The sequence below is a fragment of the Bos javanicus genome, chromosome 12, assembly GCF_032452875.1.
Source record: "Bos javanicus breed banteng chromosome 12, ARS-OSU_banteng_1.0, whole genome shotgun sequence".
Taxonomy (NCBI): Eukaryota; Metazoa; Chordata; class Mammalia; order Artiodactyla; family Bovidae; genus Bos; species Bos javanicus.
This window is the reverse complement of record NC_083879.1, coordinates 24169495-24192095: the sequence shown is the minus strand read 5'-3', so window position 1 is coordinate 24192095 and position 22601 is coordinate 24169495. Positions and strand designations below refer to the sequence as shown.

The 22601-nt window shown below is 37.3% G+C and overlaps 1 protein-coding gene across 6 annotated transcripts in view; it reads right to left on the bottom strand.

Annotated features, from left to right (window-relative positions):
* TRPC4 (transient receptor potential cation channel subfamily C member 4) overlaps nt 1-22601 on the bottom strand; it is a 207654-nt gene that overhangs the window by 18071 nt on the left and 166982 nt on the right. For all 6 annotated transcript variants that reach the window (XM_061434728.1, XM_061434729.1, XM_061434723.1 and 3 more), the window contains 3 exons: nt 18794-18933; nt 8944-9257; nt 1167-1362 (listed from right to left, as the gene is read on the bottom strand). In XM_061434728.1, coding sequence (XP_061290712.1) covers nt 1167-1362; nt 8944-9257; nt 18794-18933 — 650 coding nt within the window. The remainder of the gene's footprint in view (nt 1-1166; nt 1363-8943; nt 9258-18793; nt 18934-22601) is intronic.

The following is a 22601-nucleotide window of genomic DNA, read 5'->3' as shown; positions in this document are numbered from 1 at the left end:
CTCCTCTGTCCATTGGATTTCCCAGGCAAGAATACTGGAGTTACCATATCCTTCTCCAGGGGGTCTTCCCAATCCAGGGTTCAAACCCACGTCTCCTGCATCTCCTCCAGTGGCAGGTGGATTCTTTACCACCGCACCACCTGGAGAGCCCTGGGCCTAAGTATATTCAGTGGGAATGCTTCAGTCTGGGAATCCATAAATAAAATTCATTTATTCTTAACGTCTTAGGCAGTTTTTCATCTGTGACAGGCATCTTGCTTCCATAAAGAGAGTTTAATTAAAATTAGGAGTGCTGTTTCTCAAAATAACAATAATGACATCCCAGAGAATTAGCAATAGATTCAAAGATGCAATATAATTGCAGTTATTTATGGAGTAAATGGGCAACCTATAATTATTCTTATAAGATGCTATTTGTCTAAAGTATACATATGAAAGTCTTAAGATATATATTTAAGTCTTAAGATATATATTCCAATATAGATTTGTTCTATCACTGTTTCTAATGGCCACAGACAGATCACTAGTATGCACGTTCAAAGGGATAAAGGGCTTTGTTGTTCTTATTCATTGCAATATTTCTAGTTCCTAGGACCATACCTGGCAACAGAATAAGAGCTCAATAAGATTTTATTGAATGAATGAATAAATAAGCTAGGCTGTTTGCACTCTAGAGTTTCAAATAAACACATATGGTATTGTATATTCTGCTGCAGCATTCAGTGTTACTCCTCAGTGACTTTTTTCTGGGCTTTAAGAAACAAAATCCTGTGCTTTTTCATTCAGACTCCTCTCTGGGCTAGCACTTGTACCTTGCAAAGCTGGTATGAGTTTGCTTTTATGAAGATTGTAGATTAGACGGTCAGAGACAATGCAAAACCCAAAAGGCATTATATAGAGATGAGTTGCCTGTTCATAGCCCATACCTCATCTACTGCTTGCCATAGCCAATGATTGCCTCGCAGGTTAGATTTAGTATAATCACATGTAATATGAAAAATTAAATTAGTATATAGCCAAGTATAGTAATAGTGCTTATAAACATCATATTGACCATTTATAATTCTGATTTGTTTCATTCATAGCAGTTACAGATTGTATTACCAATTATAATAGGGTGGAGTATAGCTAACAACACATTCTAGGAGGGGAGTGATTCAACTTACAGCAATAAGTTGGTAGGAATTATTCATCATAGCTATTAACATGTTAAGCAGGACAACCAGAGAGATGACGTTGTATGTCCCAAACATGGTGGCACCAACAAATTCGGTGAATTCATGCTGTGCTTTGACATTGGTCACATATAAGTTGATGAGCCCAAATATTGACCAAAACAGGGACTGGAGTGTCTCAAATAACCTGGAATAAAGACAAAATGACACTAATAAGTATACTAATAGAACCATTATACAGTAAGATTGGAAGATAGACTATGATGACTATTAGTTTATATTTGATTAATTTAAAATAAGCTTAATAAAAAGAATCCAAGAATACTGTTTCCTTATACTGCACACATGTGTACCTAATTTTCCCTAGAGCTTTGAAAGCTATTTAGTTTCCTGGACTAGAGATGACAAATCAGACCTGTAGCCTGTTTCTGTATGGTCTTGAGTTAAGAATTGTTTTTACTTTTTCAAATGGTCAGAAAAAAATCAAAAGAAGAGTGATATTTCATGACATGTGAAAATTTTAAATGAATTCACATTTCAATGTGCATAAATAAAGTTTTATTGAAGCATACCCACACCAACTCATTTATCCGCTGTCTACAGTTTCTTTTCTGTTACGATGGCAGAGGTGACTGATTGCAACAGAGAACAGATGGCCTACAAAAGCCTAAAATATGTACCACCTGTCCTTTTTATAACAAGTTTGCAAACCTCTGTCCCAGGGCACTGAGTGACAGTTGATAAATTATAGATCCTTAGGCTTAGTCTTTGAAAAATATAAGTACTTTTACCTGATTTTTCCTTTTTGATTATAAAAGGACTAAAATAGTATTATCACTATGGATTTCCACATTTACAATTAAAGTTAGACAGAGTAAATCCTGTAAGATGACAAGATGTCTCTGAATGCTCAGATAATCAAATTTGCTATTTTTTAATATTTCAGGGAGCATTAAAAATTTTTTTTAAAATTTACTCCCAAAATGGAAAAAGATGAAAAGTGTCTGAACTCAAATGAAGAACTATTTCAGTAGGATCATTATAACACCTTAATATAATAAAAGACAATAGAACTCTTAAGAGTCTTTGAGAAATGGTTAAAACAAGACTGTAGTTACATTGTGAAAACAAAAGCAAAAAGTATCTTATGCCTGGCATGGTGACTAAGGAGGCAGGATTTCAGTGGTCAAGTGCTCCAAGGAGAGCAAATTCACGTGAGGCCAGTGGACTGTGGTATGGGTTGACATGCAAAGATGAGTTTAAACTATCAGATCTCCCCTCGGTCCAAGTTTTATCTTAGAAACAGCAAGAGAATGAGGTAGTTGTTAAAAGGCGCTGAAATGACAGAAGTTACGATGTAGAACTAGGATCCCTGGAATTATGAGGAAGCCAAAGTTTTGACACAACACACACTAAGAAACAGAATAGAGAATAAATAAGCCAGGTAATAAGTAAACCCTGAAGAGAGTAATGTGGAACAGCTGAGTCATGTTAATATCAATTCTCAGAGTAAAAAATTCCAAGGTCCAGCTCTTGCTAAGGTCAGCCCTTGCTTAGAGAATCTAATGGATATAATCCTGTGCCGGATTCTTGTACCAAACTCCTATTACTTGACTCAATCTATGGATTTCTCATCTGGATAACCATGATAATCCCACTACGGATGCCTTAATTGGTGTTCAGGATTTCTTTTCTGAATTTTTTTTTACATAAACCATTTCATATGTTTAATTGTATAACAAAATTTTAATTATAGGCTAGGAAATGCAATGGTTCCTAATTGAATTATTTTGCTAGGGCTGTTGGACTCTCAGTGGGGCAAATTATCTTAAAGGTTTTAATGTGATCAACCTCAATCAGATCTTGTCTTGTCAACTGGGATGTACATTGGGAAGAGTTCACCATATATATACTATTTTTTTTAATTTTTGAAAAAGTATAATTTATTATAATTCCATCCTATTTTTAAACTGCATATATAATTGTTTAATACAGTTGACACTTTAGATTTATTCACAGATTTTGTGATTCATTTTTGTACCGTTTCTTTTTTATTTATTTTTAATTGGAGGATAATTGCTTTACAATATTGTGTTGGTTTCTGCCATACTTTTAAAGGACTATCAGATGTCAGAGTCTAACAATATCAGGGAAAGTTCAATATAATTCATTGGCCTCAGACAAAGGCCACTAGAAGTTATTCTTTGAAAACTTTCAGAATTGACCCAAGGCCATGAGTTCTTTATTTTCAGTAGCTTTAAGGACAGTTTCTAAGATAAATGACAGTGTCATTGGCTTCAATGCAAAATGATGTTGTTCTTTCTTCCTAAATAGCGTACATTCTCACTGTGAATATAAAGTATAATTCAACTTGTTTTTCTCTAACCTCAATAGCAGTTCAGAGAAAAGTTACATGAATGATATAATAAATTGTATAAAATGTTGCCACATAAATCTCATAGCAGTTACTTTTCTAACTATTCAAATAAAAAAGGGATAGAGAGTAAATGGATTGTAATGGTTGAATAATTCTGATTTTCTTCTACCTAAATAAGAACTATTCATCATTAGGATATTAGCAGACTCTTTGGCAAAACATTTATTTACATATTTAATTAAAATTTGAAAACAAGAAAATTCAAAATAAGATGAAATTTTATGGTTAATTCTGAATTTCATTCTTATTTTTATTTTCATTTTTTCAGTTGAATGAATCAGAAGTAAGATTTGCAGAATAGTTCCACTTAACCAAAATATATGTACTTTTAGATGAATCAAGACCCTGGTATCAGGACACTGGTATTTCTTAGTTAATTCTTCTCATATTGCATGGATTAAAAAAGCAATCTAAGTTAATATTTCAAAACCATTGTTTCTAAAACTGCTTTCATAATTATTGATAGCAACATTGCCCATAAACTGATGAGCCATTAGCTACATCACATTTCAGATTGCCATTATGGGGCAATATTTTCCCAATTCTATGGAAAGATAAGCACAGAAAGCTTTCCAGGATAATGCCACACTTAATCAAAGCATAGTAGTATGACATCTTGGTTAAAGACTAAAATCTGGCAACTTCTATAGCATTGCCATCCTAAAAGTAATATTTTGTCTCTTGCTTCTTGAGGCTATTTCTCAATTCCTAAAACAAGCTTGCTCCCCAGTTAAATACTTATAACAAGAGAAAGAGAGCAAGTGGGAAAAAAAAAAAAAAGTCATGTATTCCACAGCTGAATTTTCCTCTATTCTTGGGGTGAAACCAATGAGGAAATATAAATTAATACAAGACATATGACTTGTTTTACTCCTAGTTTATAAGAAATAAAGTATATTAAAACAAAGTATGACTGCAGTTGGCCAGTTCCAGTTATCAGGAACGCAGCTCCAATCAACATTAATGGCTTTTTTCTTAGTGAGAAAATATCTGTCACGAAGTCCATGCCTCTGTATTCATAAGAGAGAGAGCTTCTTTCCCAGAGACTATTGATTTATAATTGTATGCAGATTACTTTCAGTGACCAAACATTTGGTGTCTTTTAGCAACATGTAGTTCTATCCACATCAGAGAGAAAACAAGCTGGAACCATTAAAGGAGTAGAAGAAGGGCCCCCTTGCTGGTGGGCAAATGGAGAGACACAGAAGGCAGATCACAGTCTGTTCCCACTGGGAGCTCACAGTCAGGAGGGGATCAGAAAGGCATCCAGAAAAGGTACCTCTGAGATGGGTTTTGGAATCCAGAATAAAACTTCACTAAGTAAGAGGGCAGAACAAGAGCATTCTGAGATGAGAGAATAGTATGACCTTTTTAGGGACAGCTTAAGCCATTAGAAAATGTTGAAGAGTAATGTGTTATTGGGGAATCGAGAACGGGGCAGATCACTGAGAACTCAGTATGTCAAGCTAAGAAATCTGACTGAATCCAATAAGGAACAAGAAACTACTGAGATATTTTAAATACAAGAGCATCAAGATTTTGGTTTAGAAAGATCATGCAGGCAACAGGACAGAAGACATGTCAAGGAAGGCGGGCACCAGGGGCCAAGGAACTTGGATTTAGGCAGAGCGAGCGAGCAAGGGAAGAGGGCCCGAGATAAAAAACAGCAGGAGTAGACATTTGCAGACTGACTGTGCGTGGCGAGGGTGTGGGGACGGGGGGATCTAGTTTTTGATTTAAGTATCTGGATGGGTTGTGGTAGCATTGACTAAGAAAAGGAGTTGAGGAGGAGGAAGAAAAATGTTTTGAGAGACTCTCATGAGATTTCTTTGATTGGGTTTCAATGTTTAGGACATTTGCATGAAGAGCTGTTCAAAAGACAGTTGGACTTACAGATCTTAGGGAGAAAGGTCTGTGCTAGTGGTGTGAACTGAATACAGAAGTTGTCTCTTAGACACATAAGGCCAAATCTATCAGATGAGTTTTTGCAGAGATACTGAACAGGGTCGAAGGACAGTTAGTAAGGCAGATTAATATTGAAAAACAATCATTGTGGGACTTCCCTGGTGGTCCAGGGGTTAAAAACCCACCTTACAATGCAGGGAACCTGGGTTCAGTTTCCGGTTGGGAAACTATGATCATGCATGCCATGAAGCATGGCCAAAATAAAAAGAAATCATACTAGTTACTCTTCGTAACTTTGAACAAAAATAATTTGTTGCTTGCAGATTTACCATCTGCTATCTGGGGGAAAATTCAGGTAGAACACCTGATTTACTGGTGTTGAATGATTTGGACCTATAATATTTGACTGATATACACTTATTGGTTGCTTTTCATGATAATAGAGAAAAATCATTGATCAGTATATGCTAACATAATACATAAGCCAAGTTATTTAACATGTTTGATTTTAGAAGAAAATTTATATCAAATATTTTGCATCAGATTTTCTAGCCATATTCTTCCTAGACACATATTTAAATTAGCTCACAATATGTAAACATTTGGGGCTTCCCATGTGGCAGAGTGGTAAAGCATCTGTCGATGCAGGACATGCAGGAGACGCAAGTTTGATCCTTGGGTTGGGAAGATCCTCTAGAGAAGGAAATGGCAACCCACTCCAGTATTCTTGCCTTGAAAATTCCATGGATAGAGGAGCCTGGTAGGTTATAGTCCATGGGGTCACAGAGAATCAGACATAACTGAACAACTAAACACAATCACACACAACACACGTTAGCATTTACCACAAAACCAGTAACAGGGCAAGCAGATTTCTGAGAATCTCATGGATCATAAATTAGGATACTGTTGCTGCTGCTGCTGCTAAGTCACTTCAGTCATGTCTGACTCTGTGCAACCCCATAGACGGCAGCCCACCAGGCTCCCCCATCCCTGGGATTCTCCAGGCAAGAACACTGGAGTGGGTTGCCATTGTCTTCTCCAATGCATGAAAGTGAAAAGTGAAAGTGAAGTCGCTCAGTCATGTCCGACACTTAGCGACCCCATGGACTGTAGCCCACCAGGCTCCTCCATCCATGGGATTTTCCAGGCAAGAGTACTGGAGTGGGGTGCCATTGCCTTCTCCGAAATTAGGATGGGATTAGGTAGAACCCTTGTTAACGGCAATGCATAAGATGTCAGAAAATGGGTTGGGACTTGGAACCACAAATGTTCCTTGAATTAAAGAAGACCTGAGGAGGAAACTCAGTTCTAGGGGCTGTGTGGAAGTTTTTTCTGGAAGACAAAGCATGGAATCAGAAGGATGTGACTGCAAATATCAACAGGGTGGTCTTAGCAAGCAGTCTATATCGGAGCACACAGCACAGAGTAACTAGGAGTTGTGAAAGATGGAGCATGGAAAAAGGGTCTCTATTTCCATCAGAAATCCAGGAGGCCAATCAGCAGGCAGACAACATCCAGGAACTTTGTTACAGGCAGAATTTGAGTCTAAGAAGTGGAGAGGTTGGTGGGGTCTACGACTGTGAATTCTTTATCCTTGTTGCCAGGGGCAGATTGCCAAGTCTAGGATCATAAGTGAGTGGAGAAAGACAAGTTCTGATATTAAAACTGAGACACAGTCCAAAGCCATTCATCACCAGGATGTTGCAGCAAGGGGTTTCAACGAATCGCTGCTGAACTGGTGAGAAGGGAGCACGAGGAAGATGACAAAGCAGGGCAAACTGGTCGGACTGGAGAAATTGCTTAAGCTCAGGAGAATAAAAAGGCTGGAGCAAGCGGTGAAGTGACAAGGTGGAGCTGGGATGACTTTTTGTTTTCTTTATGATTCGTGGTTTGTATCAGATCTATCTCTGAATGGATTTCAGGCAGCTAAGACTGCAATGAAAACTTATGTGCAAATAATCAGATGTTGATGGATTAAAGTGAGGTTTTAAATACTGGGATCACAGATAAAACAAATACAGAACTGAGACAAAAAGACAATTTTAACCAAAAGTAATTTAGTTTATGGGACGTAACTGATTTCCTCCCGCTGGAGAAATTACTGCACTCTTTTAGATTACATAAAATTCTAGAATGGCCAATGAATGGCCATCTGACTTTCAAAGGCATCTACCAAATGACCATGTGTTCACGTGATTACTGTGGAGAGGAAGATCACCTCACTGCCTATTTCATCTGCTAATTCACTGTTTATCACAGTGGGAAGGAAGTAGACACAGGCACGTATTAGGGCTATGTGAGCCTGAAACACTGTGGCCATGAATGTGTGCTGTCAGCAAGCCTGACTGAAGCTTGACACCAAGATGCTCAGATGCTCATCAGACACCAAGAGACCAGATGCTCATCAGCTGTAAGGGCACAGAGAGTTTTATGCACATCAGAATCATGGCCTAGGTTAGCCTGAGGTCTCTAGTTTGAATTATTTCCCCACGTTTAGACTTTGGGCTAGGGAACCTGAGAATAATAGAGACACGTGAAGGGACTTCAGTATCTGGAAAACGCCTGAGCAAAGATTGAAAAGCATTTGGATTTTCTTCCATGACTGGTTTTCCATAAATTCTATCTGTTAATGTGCTTGTACGCTGTCACTAGACACAGGTTCCTTTCTACTCCACATTTCATATTTTTTAAATATATTTCTCCATTTATTCTAAGTGAAAGGGAAAGTCACTCACTTGTGTCCGATTCTTTGCAACCCCATGGACTATACAGTCCATGGAATTCTCCAGACCAGAATACTGGAGTGGGTAGCCTATCCTTTCTCCAGGGCATCTTCCCAACCCAGGGATCAAACCCAGGTCTCCCACATTGCAGGTGGATTCTTTAGCAGCTGAGCCACAAGGGAAGCCCCAAAATACTAGAGTGGGTAGCCTATCCCTTCTCCAGGGGATCTTCCCAACCCAGGAATCAAACCCAGGTCTCCTGCATTGCAGGTGAATTCTTCACCAACTGAGGTGTCAGGGAAGCCCCTCCATTTATTTAGGTCTTCTCCAATTTCTCTCAGCAATATTTTTGTTGTTGGGTTTTTTTTTTTTTTTTTGGTGGTGCCACATGACATGTGATACTTTAGTTCCCTGTCCAGGAATTGAAGCCATGGCCCCTGCTATGGAAGCATGGAGCCCTAACCACTGAACCAGCAGGGAATTTCTATTTCCCCTTATAAAACAGTATACATAGCTATCTTTTATATGAGCTCATTTAAAAGAAAAGACCATTTTACTAAAACTTAGATGTGCTAGATATCTCTGTTTTCCCCACTGAGCACAGTGTTTCTTTGCAACCACTTGTCACGGTTCAATTTCAAAATGTAAGTAGCCTTTAAATTCTACCAACATTTCCAAGAGAAAAGTCCATGAGACTTACGTTGAAAAGGCATTATTCTGCTTTTCACATCGTATGCCTTTGCAGCTTAACCCTTTTGTTTCTTCATAATAGAAGTACAACTGGTTTAGGCCATTGGCAAATGCTAGCAGCACGAGGCAGTAGATGAACAGAAACTTCAAGATGTCCAGGAGCATTCTTCCCAGAGATATTTGCAGAGGCCCCAGGTGAGAATTTGCAGTGAACAGTGAGATCAGACGCAGGGAACTGAATATATTTGCAATAGCAAACAAAGCTTCAGCCACCAGTGTGGGGTGCCACATGTCCCAAGATTCACGTGGATTAAGAGCACTGTACTGGAGAAAAGAGAGAAACAAGGAGAAAATAAAGTATGAAACAAGCACATACATACAAATCTGTCAAGCTCAGGCCAGGATGATTTTTTTCAGGGGGCTTCAGCACCACGAGCTATTGGCAGGAAGCTGATGTATTCCATGAAGGTGGGAGCACTTCTACACAAAAATAAGAAATTTACTAAAGGAACTTATAAGGGATGAGCTTTAATCAAAGTGACCTTCCTAGTCTGTCTTTGTCATTTGTAGTCTTTGCTAATCTGTGAGTACATCAGGCCTTGATCTTTGCAATAGAACTATTAAAAAAAGAAAAGGAAAATGTTATATAGAAAAAAAAAACCAACAGTCTGATTTTATATTGGAAAAAATAGAGATATCATAATAAAAAAGAAAACTACATTATAGGGGAAAACTGCTACACTTTGAACAAAATCAATGACTTCACTTACCATATTTGACACATGTGCCTATTCTAGAGTTATCCATGTTGGACACAAATGACATATAAATGAGTGGAAGTAGTGGCCGTGGACATAGTCATGACTAATGTGGGCATCACCATTAATATTTTGTATCTGTTATAGCCTAAATGTACATAAAACCTAAGTTGGAAATCACTCAGGCAATCAATGGATTGCTGATTTTAATATTTCATGTGTAGAAAGTGTGATATTTGTTTGAACATTCCCTAATTAGATAAAACATTTGATTTGAGAAAAATATTTGTTACATTAAACTTTGACGAGCAATTATTTTTAAAGTATGATTAAAATGTCAGCTTTGAACTGTTTTGATATCAGGCTATAGAAGGAGAACATTGAAATTTATCCCTTGTAATCTTAAAGTAGATTTGTATCCTTATCAAGAAAAGGTCAAATACATGTTGAAATGCTACATTATGAACATCTATGGTTATATCTGTATAAGAACTGAACAATAAATTACATTTTCTTTTTCACATACATCACTAAAAGTGTCTAGACAACTGCATTTTTTTCCTAATGATCATGTAGGAAAAAAAAGTTACTTCTCTATGAGTACCATCAGAATATTTCTATTCTTTTTATATTGCATTTTATACCAAAGACCTTTACAAATGTTAATTAATTCTCTTGAAAGTAATAGATAGTATTTTTTAAAATCTCCTTGGGGAGAAAATACCTCAGAAGTTCTTGATTTTGTTCAACACTCAGACGCCTGCTTGAGTGACAATTTAAAACAATCAAGTTTGAACTAGAAGGAAATTATTTTCTATTTTTAAGTCCTGATAACTCTTCTTAAGCATTCCCACGCACGGCTTCAGCATAAAATAGCTAAGGATTGAAGATACAGGAAAAAGAAAATAAGATTTTTGATTCATTGTAATGAGTATTAGAGTAACAGCTTGCAGTATCAAACCTCACCTAATTCTCTCCAGTTCCTTCCCGCCACCCTGTATTTTATGCCACCTTTCCCTTCAAAGACTAAGATAACATTAATCTTCCTTTTCTCATTCTCTTGAAAGACACACATATTTTAGTAGAGAATATCTAGCCTTCTGTTGATGGCTAATCATCTCTCTCTCTTTTAACTTATATGGCTGAGGACCATACCTCAAAATGTACAAAATACTAAACAATAAGCATTCTTAAAGATATAACTGTTTTCTTGGAATTTCTCACCACATTTAACACAATGCCCTGCAGATCCTAGGTGCTCAAGAGACATTTTATCCCATCAAGTATTCACGCATGGAAAAATGAGGATGAAAGGAACAGATAATTATAATAAAAATGCTCTGAGAGATGAACACTAACTGCTGTGGGAATAGAGAAGAGAAAGTGACACATTCTATCTGGCGCTAACGAGACTGGCAATGAATAGAGATTATATGTTGTTCAAGCTCGAAGGATCCTTTGATGTTACTGAATCTAGTGGAGATGCCATTCCTTGTTCTAGGCATCACAGCCCATTTGATCCAGTAGGATGTAAAATCCATCGTCACGTGGTCACTGACTCCAGCTCTGCTATTGACTTACTGTACTTTAGAACCCTTCTTAGCAAATTCTCTCAGCTGGGGCTTGCAAAATCATAAGAGGATGGTTTCCATTTTGCAAATGAGGTGCTAGCTTCTGCCCCTATATAATTATCCAGGACTGTTTCAGGGTCCAGCACTCCGGATAAATGATGAGAAACAATGCTATGTGAATAGCATTTATACCTGGTCAGGGTGTCCTGAGAAAAATATTGCTGGTATTTGGGTTAAAGGAGGGCTTCCCTGGTGGCTCAGAAGGTAAAGAATCCTTCTGCAATGCGGGAGACCTGGATTCGATCCCTGGGTTGGGAAGATTCCCCTGGAGGAGGGCGTGGCAACCCACTCCAGTATTCTTGCCTGGAGAATCCCCTGTGGACAGAGGAGGCTGACAGTCTACAGTCCATGGGGTTGCAAACAGTTGGACACGACTCAATGACTAAGCACAGGGTTAAAGGATGTTTGAATGAAGACTTGGAAATTAAAGAGAGAGACCTCCTGAGAGACTGAGAAAAATCTTCCCTGGAACCATCTGCTTACTGTCTAAGGATAATAATCCAGGGGGATCTTTGCCTCCCCAGAGAGAACTTGTTCACTTTAGAAGGTGAAGGTCTTGCTCTTTCTGTCTCCAGGGGGAATATGGGCAGCAGGCACAGCTGTACTACACAAGCTCTGAGACGCATTAGTTTCCCACTGCTGTCCTGTGATACAAACTCATGTATGTGGAGGGCACATCTGGCTTCTCTTCTGTTGCCCTGTGTGAGCTTGGAGCATGGGGGACCAATGTGAAGACTGTTTTGTAAGTAAAGAATTTATCTGTTCTCTGACCCAGAAACCTTGTTTCTTGTTAGCAATAAACTGAGATATAAAATTTTAGGAATTCTCTCTTGATTTCATTTTTTTAAACTTTACTCTTTAAGTTTTCTTCTGCCATTCACATCTATGTACATTTCACTTAGGTTTTAAAGAAAGGCATTATTTTATGAAGCAATTTAAAAATTTCTTTCAAACCAAGCTATTCTGTGACTCTGTACAGAAAAGTGGTAATTTTGCAGTGATTAAACATATTTTCCACACCTACTGTTAGGAATGAAAAGATTAACTTAAATTTTAAAGTTTCCTTTGGCTTTATTTTCTAAAACTTATTCACAAGATCTATACTCATGTTTCATCTTTGTATGTTTGCCTCCAGCCAGAGTGATGGCTCTTGTCAATCTTCTTAGCAGGCTCTGCTTCTTCACTTGCACCTTAAACATCAAGTTCACTTCTCAGAGCCCTTCTCTTCTTATTCTTTCTACTCTCCCTGAATATTTCCTGTGATTTCAGTTGTCACTTATATGCTAATAACTCCCAATTCCTCATCTCCAGCCCAGAAGTTGCACGTACATTCATATTTTATATTCTCTTTCCTCTTGACATTTTCTCTTAAATATCTCATGGGTGTCTCAAACTCACAGGTCAGAATTGAAACTCATCCTCTTTTCATCCTCAAACACCTTCACAATTCATGCTTTTTCATCTCAGTGGATGGCAGTAAATCACCTAAGGCAGCATTTGAGGTTGATCCTAGAGTCCTTCCTAGCAAACTCCCAGCCTTTGAAACCAAAATCTTATATATGTCCTTACTCCTTGACACTGGTATCCTCACTGTTAAAAAAAGTTTCCTACAAAAGGAAGTTTTGTAGGAAATCTACTTCTGTAGGAAATCTATTCCCTACAGAAATGATTATAATAGCCTTCTAACTCTTATCCCTGCCTTGAATCTTGTCTCTATAATCATTTATTTCCTCCAGGTCATCTTTTAAAAGGACCAATCAGGCAATCTGGCTTAATGTTCTTGAATGACACCAATACCCTCATGATGAAATTCCACTTCCCAACATGTCACATGAAGCCTCTGGAATCTGGGACTTGACTTCCTTTTGAGATTGACTTTCCATTTATACCCAATTAGGTGCTTACCGCTCTGGCTCAAACCTTCAATTCTGGCCGTTATCCAAACTGACCCTCACATTCTCACCAAAAGGCCTTTCTATGAATCCTGGACCCTTTGTCTAAAAAATGGGTTTCAATTCTAATTATTTTGATTCTTTGGCTACTAATCACTTATCAAATATGTGTTGAGTGCATACTCTGTGTCAGGCAATATCTTCAGGGTTCATAGTAGTAATCAAACAAGCTATAACTCATGCCATGCAGGCTTACAATACAGTGAAAAAGACAGATATTAAATACGCAGTGCTTGTCTTTCCTTTGAGAAGTTCTCTTGTACTACAGATGAGTGGACACCAGGATCCTGCTGACCAAAGCTGGCAATCCCCTGTTCGAGAGAAATCAAGAGATATGTACATACCTATATCTCTTTGAGCACCAGAAATTCCTGCTTTCCTTTTTTTCTCATGGATTTGCTTATAAATTATAAACCTAACATAGTTTGACTTTGCCTTAAGCCTCCATTTCTATTTAGATTCTTTGTAAGGAACTTGCTCCTATGCAGACCTAGAAAACAGAATATTTACCTTTGAGTTCCTTGTCAGATTTCCATGTCGGGAGCTTTGTCTAATGTGTTTTTGGTACTGGACATCTAATAGAGTGTTTTATATGTGACAGAAGCTCAAAAAGCATTTTCGGGTGGAGAATTGTCCCAGACATATTCTAAAGTGCGATTGTTAGAAAAGATGGATCATTTGTAGAAATGGGAGCATCTTAATATAGCTGGGTTGCAGAGGCTTTGGGAATAGTGATAACTCGAAGAGAAAGCTGAAGGCAGATCATGAACACCTTAGCAGAAGTGTTAGGAGAGGAAGACGGATTGCATCATAATAGTAGGTCCTAAGTTCCTTGAATATAGGAAAAGTTCATCTTTATATTCTCTAGAGCCTGATGCATACTCATAAAAGTCAAGTATTCAAAATGAATAATAATTAAGTTGAGGCAAAGTGAAAACATTTGTTCTACAAAATTAAACAGAAAATGTATGCTAGTTTTAATGCTTGATTTATAAGGTGAAAACATTTCCCTTTCTACAAACTGGTTAGATAATTAAGAAGTGAAAACAACAGGAAGGTGTATGATTTTCTCCTGTGGTAGATAATACTATACAACTCAGATTTAAATATCTACAGCTCTCTGTCATAAAACTAAAGAATATTTAGAAAGTTCATGATTTGGAGAATTCACTACAGTTGTAACGTTTGTGAAATGGAAACATTCGCCTTCTTTCTAGCTGATAAGAAGAGGGACCAATGAGGTAAATACTATTTAGAAGACTGGTGCTATGAAAAATTCCAGCAAGATCATTGAAAGAACTGTTCTTATTCCTAATCATTTTGATTTCTGAGAATATTATTTACACAGTGGACGAGGCATAGAATTGCAACCATTTCTGCCAAATGACAGAAGATAGACATAAGAGACAAGTTATACATAGGAAAAGGGACTGGGTAATATTTAGGAGAAAACGATTCCTAATGAAGATAAACTAACATTTTCCAAGTGTGCCCAGGCATCAACAAGCTCTAGATTGACTTAACATTTTATACATGGTGAGAACAAGAAATGATTGACAAACCTTCTCCTTCAAAAATTAAAAGCAAATTTTAAAAAGCTACAATCCCTAAGCTGTGAAATGCTAATGAATCAAGGCATTTAAGGCAGAACCACAAGCCTTGTGGAGAAGGAGAATCCTAAAGTCACGCGAACTTCTGTGTTCTCTTTGTATAATCTAATGCTGTTTCATTTTAATCAAAATAAAAAACAACTGAGTGCTTATATTAAACTCTATGGCATAAATGTGTTTATTAATGAGATCCTCACAAACATTGTCTGGAATTTGATTATTCCTATCATCTTACAGAGAAGAATGTTGATGCATAGGTTAACTTGTCCCAAATCATACTGGTAGGAAGTGGTACAGGCAGTAGTCATACCAAGTATGGATCAGAGCCCAGATCACAGCTTTGGCCAAAAGGACCCTTTTGTATGTTAAAAAAAAAAAAAAATCTCCAGGAGGATAAATTGCAAAGGGATGAGCCAAATAAGAATGGCCCGTCTGCTAGACCAGGAGGTTCTCTCCCTACAGACCAGTTACAGAAGGATCTCCCTCTTGAAGGACTGATGGTTCATTTGGTCATCATAACCATCAGAAGTAAACTATTTACTGAGGAGCAGCGTCAAGACCATTCTGGGATCCCACCTATGATCCAAGCCTTCATAATAACAAATCACGTGTCTTGTGGATCTTACCTCCTAATTTTTTTTTTTTCCCCAAAGCCAATCTTCTGTTAACTTCTCCTGTGTCCACTGCTCTACTTCAGGTAATCATCATCATTTGACTCATTCTGTTTCAGCCTCATTAATGGTTCCTCTTTATTTTAGGATTCAAACTGTATAGCATGATCTGGAAAGTCCTTCCCATCCTCTCCCTGCCCCAGTTCCCTGGACCATCCCTCTGAATTAGTGGCCTCCTTTATACTCTCAGACTCATGCATGTTGTGTCTCTTCTCCCAGGGACATTTATGAATGTTCATGGACACAATACATGCCCACTCACTCTGTCCTCTAAATCATTTCAAGACACTGCCAGCCAAATTTAGTTCCTTCCATGATGCCACCAAGGTCCCTGTGGTAGACCTTATCACACTGTAAGGTCTTCATGTGCATTTCTCTTTCCTTTCTGTGAACTGCTTGAAGGCAGGGGCTGTATCGCCAGTGTCTGCATTCTCAACAAACAGATGGAAAGCCAGTTTCTTAATGTGACTCCATAAATTCTCATTGCTTGATTCACAAAATGACTGTTTGCCTCATTTATGGTAGTCTATTTTTGTACAGAAATAATGCTCCTGTTCCTGAAATCGTAAATTATGTTATTAAAAATTAGCATGAGAAAATGAATGATAGAACAAAAGATGATCAAGGAGGCTGAGTCACCAAATCAGCATGACATCAGAGCCTCCCAAAGTCGGTGCTTTTTTGCTATTATCGTCATTTAAAAGATAATACAATCGAGGCCCACATGAAACACCTTGCCCCAAATTAGACAGTTTGCAAGTGGTAAAGGCAAGTGTGAATTCAGACATGAAGGTCTTTTTCAACTAAAATAAAGCAAATGCCACAATAAAGACATTGCAAGAGGCAAGTCCAGTGGACTCAGGGTACATGAAGGAGGAGGAAACAGCAGTAGGAGAGAAAGGAGAGAACTAATCATGCATTTGGATACCAGCACTTTAAATACATTGATCGACTCATGTTTTTCTCATATTAATGGTGTAAGGCAGAAATTCCTTATTTTATAGGTGAAGCACAGAGAGGTGAAAAAACAGGTCCAAGTTCACATAACTAGTAAGTGATGGGAGAAAACTGAGCCCAGGAAACCCAGGTCTAAAGTGCAGCCATTTAAAAACTATTCATGAAACTCAGGTTTGGAGCACACAAATTAGTCATTCAGAAATAACTTTTCATCATTTATGTTTATAATCCTAGCTGAACTCCTATGACCAAAGGGCATAAGCAATCCATATATTTCCCAAAGACTTCATCTGAGGTTATTTCTATGTACTTTTCCATCTTTTTTTCCTTTTCTTTTCTTTCTTCTTCATCACTTGGGATGAGTTGATTTTTTTTTGTCTTTTAGCCATGTGAAGCTTGCTGGATCTTAGTTTCCCTATCAGAGACTGAACCCATGCCCCCTGCATTGGAAGTGTGGAGTCTTAATTACTGGACCACCAGGGTAGTCCCTAGTTGAATTTTTAACACAAAATTTCCCATTTACAGTATAAGGAACAATGTTTATATTTTAGTTTGAAAACAGATATTCCACATAAAGAATTTATGAAAATTCAAATCCAGTTATCTGAAACCACTGAGGCCCCAAATACACAGGTGTTCATTAATTTATATAATTGTACTTAGTATATATCAGAGTTCTTATATATAAAATATATATGTACCATAAGTGAATACCATATAAATGAGATCTATAAAATGTTTCTTAATATAAATATTATATGAGAGAGGTTCCTTTTGGCATCAAACCCATATTTATTTGAGCTGCTAAATAGAATTTTTCAGCCTAGGGCTATTCATGATGTCTTCCTTAGACCATTTACTTCAAAATTAGCTGATGAATTTGCAATAAATGCGAATTTAGGCCCCTGCCTAATACTCCTGACCTGTGGGAATTGAGAAAAGGGATCTGTTTTAGCAAGCTCTTCAGGTGATTCTTAGCACCTGAAAGTATGAGAAGAATTGATATGTCATGTGGAACTAGAATTTTATAACTGCACGTGGTCACAAAAAAACAGATACATTACTTTTTGAAAGAAACATGTCCAAAACAACTTTATAGATATACTTAAGCATCATGACAGAAGAAAGAAGAATCGGGAAGACATGCACTTCAAAATAGATAACCATCTCCTGCACAGATGCAAAGCTTGCTTGGTTAACACAATATTTTCTGTCATCTTCAGAAAGGCCCAAGGTAATTCATTCTTAATGCAGATAGAAAAAAATTATCAAATCATTTCCATTCTTAAAACATAGCTAGTTTTCCATGAAACTGGCAGAAAACATTTTTTCTGAATGTTTTGATGAGTGCTGGAAACATTTTAATTGAACAATTCAGGAAACGACTTTGGGCAATTTTGACCCTGTTACAGCTGAACGTTTCAGGAGCTGACTTAGTACAACACTAAATGAATGAGAGTTCACTTTTGTTTTAGCATTTCCTAGCTCAGATCATTAGATCGCATGAATTATTCATGTACAGTCCAATTAAACACTGTGTTTTCCTAATTCACTCATCAGTTTGACACACATTTTTTAAAAAGGAAGAGAAAAGGAAGGAGTGAAAGGAAAGGCAGGAAGGAGGACACGATCATACTTTGGTTTAAAAAACATCCCCCAAAGCACAAAATAATCTCAGTTGTCACTGCAGAACAAAAACGCTTTATGTAAATTATGTGGTTTGGGGTGAGATTGATGCTGTATGGAACGCGGGGGAGGAATGGGTGTGTGAGATTTCAGCACTGTCACATTGAATGGGGTGAGGAGAAGAATTATATTCTGCTCCAATTATATCAAGCTATATTAGTTTAAACTGAAATAATAATTTCAATGCTTTAAGAGAGTAATATTTTGATCTGTCTGTGTAATTTTATCAGTTAGTTATAACTGATAAAAATAGATTCTGGTTGCAAAAGTTTGAACAGTGTTTGAGGTAGAATTTCATTAGAAATGGAAAAGATTAGACTTGAGAGCAGCTATTGTGAATCACTTTTAGGCATCATTCAATTTAGATACCAGAAAATTGGGTGACAATTTCTAAATGTCTATCAAAATTTGTTTTACGACTATAAGCTGTGCATTATCTATGTATTTTATTTCTATCTCTCAGGAAAGTCATGAGATGATGAATTTCACATACAGATAATGCCCTAGGCAGCATTATTAATAAAAATAATAACAATGGAATATTATCAATAGTTAACATAACTTTTGCTTTACCAATAACATAAATTATAGTTACCTTTACAAATGCAACGATTTTCAAGGAGATTGTTGCTAGGTATAAGGAGTTCATCACAAAATCCATTAAATTCCACCAATCATGGATGTAATCTTGAAGTCCACCATCCCACATTTGTTTAATCTCTCCCCATATAAAACCTGCAGTTATAGAAAGATTCATGTAAGAGTGGTTTTTCAATCAAATCATTATAAACAGAGATACATAATTAGGAATCAGAGAATCTTGGAACTTCAGGAAACTATATAGTCACTCTAATACAACACCTATTTTTACAGGTAATAATAATTGAGTCCCAGTCAGATTATAAAACTTCCAGGATTCTTAGCTAATTTGTAGAGAATTCTCTTGAGGCTGCTTCACTTTCTTTTTATTCATTTGATAAATTCAGAAGGTTGTGAAATTTTGACTCAAACTGGGATTCCTCTCTACCTCTATATCTTTCTCATGGAAAATATCATGATGGTCATTTGCAAACAGATACTTAAAGACATTTTTCCTCCCAAGCCAAAATGACTCAAAGATTTATGAAAAAACTAGTGAATGTATGTGTGCTCAGCCAGTCTGACTCTTTGCAACCCCATGGACTGTAGCCCACCAGACTCTTCTGTTTGTAGGATTTTCCAAGCAAACTCCAGGGAGTCTCTCCAACCTAGGGGCTGAACTTGCATCTCTTATATCTACTGAACATAACTGGCTTAATACCATTGACCAGGGTACTTTGCTGTGCTTTTGTAAGCAGTTAGCACCTTCAGAGATCTGATTTCAGTTCTGTTTAAAAAGCAATTATAACATTCATACTTCTAGCAATAGGTCTAAAGTTATACCCAGAGAAAATAAAAATCCCTTTCCTTTGATTATGGTCATGTTTTTAATAGGAAATATTTTATTTTCAAGTATTAGAAATTACTTATAACATATCACTGTATATCTTTATTCTATTTCCAGAATATTATTAAAATTTTATAAATCTATTTTTAGAGCCTAATAATGAGAAGAGAAAATATGAAGATATCTAGAATCAGGAAATATGAAAAGGATAAATATGATTTTAAAACTACATTAAAATAAGAAAACAACTAGACTCTTTTATGATAATGATAGTTTGATACCAATGTGGGTAGTACAGAGTTTTATATCTGTCCTACACTAAAAGCAAGAAAAAGCCATATAAATATAGAATCATATTTTTTCATGAATCTGTCAGAGAGGTGAGAAACCAGGGAGCCTATATGTCAAAGAAAACAGTTGCTGCAAAGAGAGTGACAAGGAGAGCATTAGCTTCCCTGGGTCAGGTGGCAGGGTGAGAGACACTGGCACCATATCAACACAAGAAATTAAGACAAGTTCAGAAAACCTTCTTAAACAAACTTCTAAAAGCTGAGCATGAGCCACTGAGAGAGGACAGAACCCCTAGGACACAGATACGAGGAGGGTGTCCATTCAGTTGTAAGCTAATTTCCATAGATTCTGACACTGCTCAAGAACCTGGTTCTGGGAGGAAGCACAAAGCGTTATCCAGGCTCCTGCACCCCCAGAAGCAGAACATATCAGTCCTTTGGGAGAAGCAGGAAATAGAACAGGGACTAACATTTATACCAATATCCTTAGATGCTTCCTACCAATGGGGGAAGGTTGGGAAACCCTTCTGCATGCAACCTGCACAGTTTTACCACCATGACAAGGAAGATTTGGATCATTGAGATGCTCCCTGATGCCCAGGCATAGGCTTACCTAAGTCTGACCCTAGACCTGGAAAACAGACAGGCTTTCTGCCTCACATCACCAGGCTGATAAACACTCAGTAAGAAGCAGAAGCTGACAACCACTAGAGGATCACAAATACCTGGACACAAACTCCCTCAGAGGCACAGGTGCTGGAGGAAGGCCAGAAACGGGGTAGAGCAGGAATTCTGAGAATAATTATCTCTCCCAACTGTTTTATCTGTTCAGGCTGCTATAACAAAGCACTCCAGACATGCTATCTTATAAACAACAGAAATTTACTTCTCATAGTTCTGAGGGCTACAATCTAAGGTCAGAGTGTCAGGGTCAGACTCTGGTGAGAGTCCTGTTTCATGTCGTAGACTTCTGACCTCTCTTTGTGTCCTCACTTGGCAGAAAGACAGTGAGCTAGCTCTCTGGTCTGTTCTTCTAAGGGCACTAATTCCATTTGTGAGGCTTCTACCCTCATGTCCCAGGTGCTTCCCAAAGGCTCCACCTCCAAAAACCATCACATTGTGGGATAGGATTTCAATGTGTGAATTGAGTTGTTGTTATTTAGTTACTAAGTCATGTCTGACTCTTTTGTGACCCCATGGACCCACGAGGGTACTCTGTCCATGGGATTTCCCAGGTAGAATACTGCAGTGGGTTGCCATTCCTTCTCCAGGGGATCTTCCTGACCTAGGGATCATACCCAGGCCTCTCGTGTTAGCAGGCAGATTATTTACCACTGAGCCACCTGGGAAGCCCATGAATTGGACAGAGGGGTACAAAGACTTGCAGTCTTTGTATGTGGTGGCCTGAAACTGATTACAGCAACAATGAAACACAAATCCAGCTCAGCTTCTGACTCTACTGCCTCAAATTCCTGCACTAATGTCCTAACAGAAGAGGCATATCCATTTTCAGGCATAAATGCTATACACTTCTGTCCAGCCTTCTACATAGGTATAAATAAATACCCTAACAAAATACACGCACATGCATACACACATACAAGCACATGCACACTGTGATATATCATACTCAACCTGTTCAAAAAAAGATAAAGAAAAAATATTAAAGGCACCAGGGACAGGGATTTGGTGGAAATAAAGGACACATTGCATACAAAGGAAAAAATATAGGACTGATACCAAATGGATTGTCTGAAACCACACAGAATGGCATCATTAAAGTGCTGAAAAGAGAAAGAAGTCAATCCAGAATTCTACACACAGCACAAATATCTCTAATAAATAAAGGAGAATGAAAAACTCATTTCAGACAATCAAAAATTCAGACAGAGGCCCATGCTCCAAGAAATGCTAAAGGGTTATTTTTTTAAAGCAGAACATAACTGATAGATATTTAGGCTTATAAAAAGAAATGAAGATCTCTATTCAGAAATTACTAAAGTGAAAATCAATGTAAAAGATGTTTTTCTTATTTTGCTCTAACAGATAATTGACTGCCCAAGGCAAAACAAAAATAGTAGTACTGTACTGTGGTTTATGACATATGTAAAAGCAAAACACATGACAACAGCACAGAAGACAAGAAAGAGGAATGAGAAGCACAGAATCACAGGGTTCTGATACTACATGTAAAGCAAAATACTATTTGAAGTTAGACTGTGACAAATTAAATTTATGTTGTAAATCCTAATGCATTCTCTCAAAATATGTTTAAATGCATAAATGCAGAGTCAAAAATATAAATAAATATGGTGTTATAAAATGCAGTCCAAGAACAGGCAGGGGAAAAAAAGGAAAAAATACATCAGATAGGGAAAATAGGAAAAACAATGGGGTAGATTTTAAATCTACCAATATTAAAAACTGCATTGAATGAAAGATAAAGTCTAAACACGCTTTTAAAAGAGATGGATGAATAGGATAAAAGTGCAAAACATAACTGCATGACAATCCTTTGATAGGCCAAACATAAATGAATAATAATGATACCATGAAATACTAATCAAAAAAGCTTAAATGGTTATATTAACGTAAGACTAGATATATTTCAGAAGAAGTATTACTATGTATGTACAGGAATAAAACATAAGGATAAACAGGTCAAATCTCTGAGAAGACAGATCAGT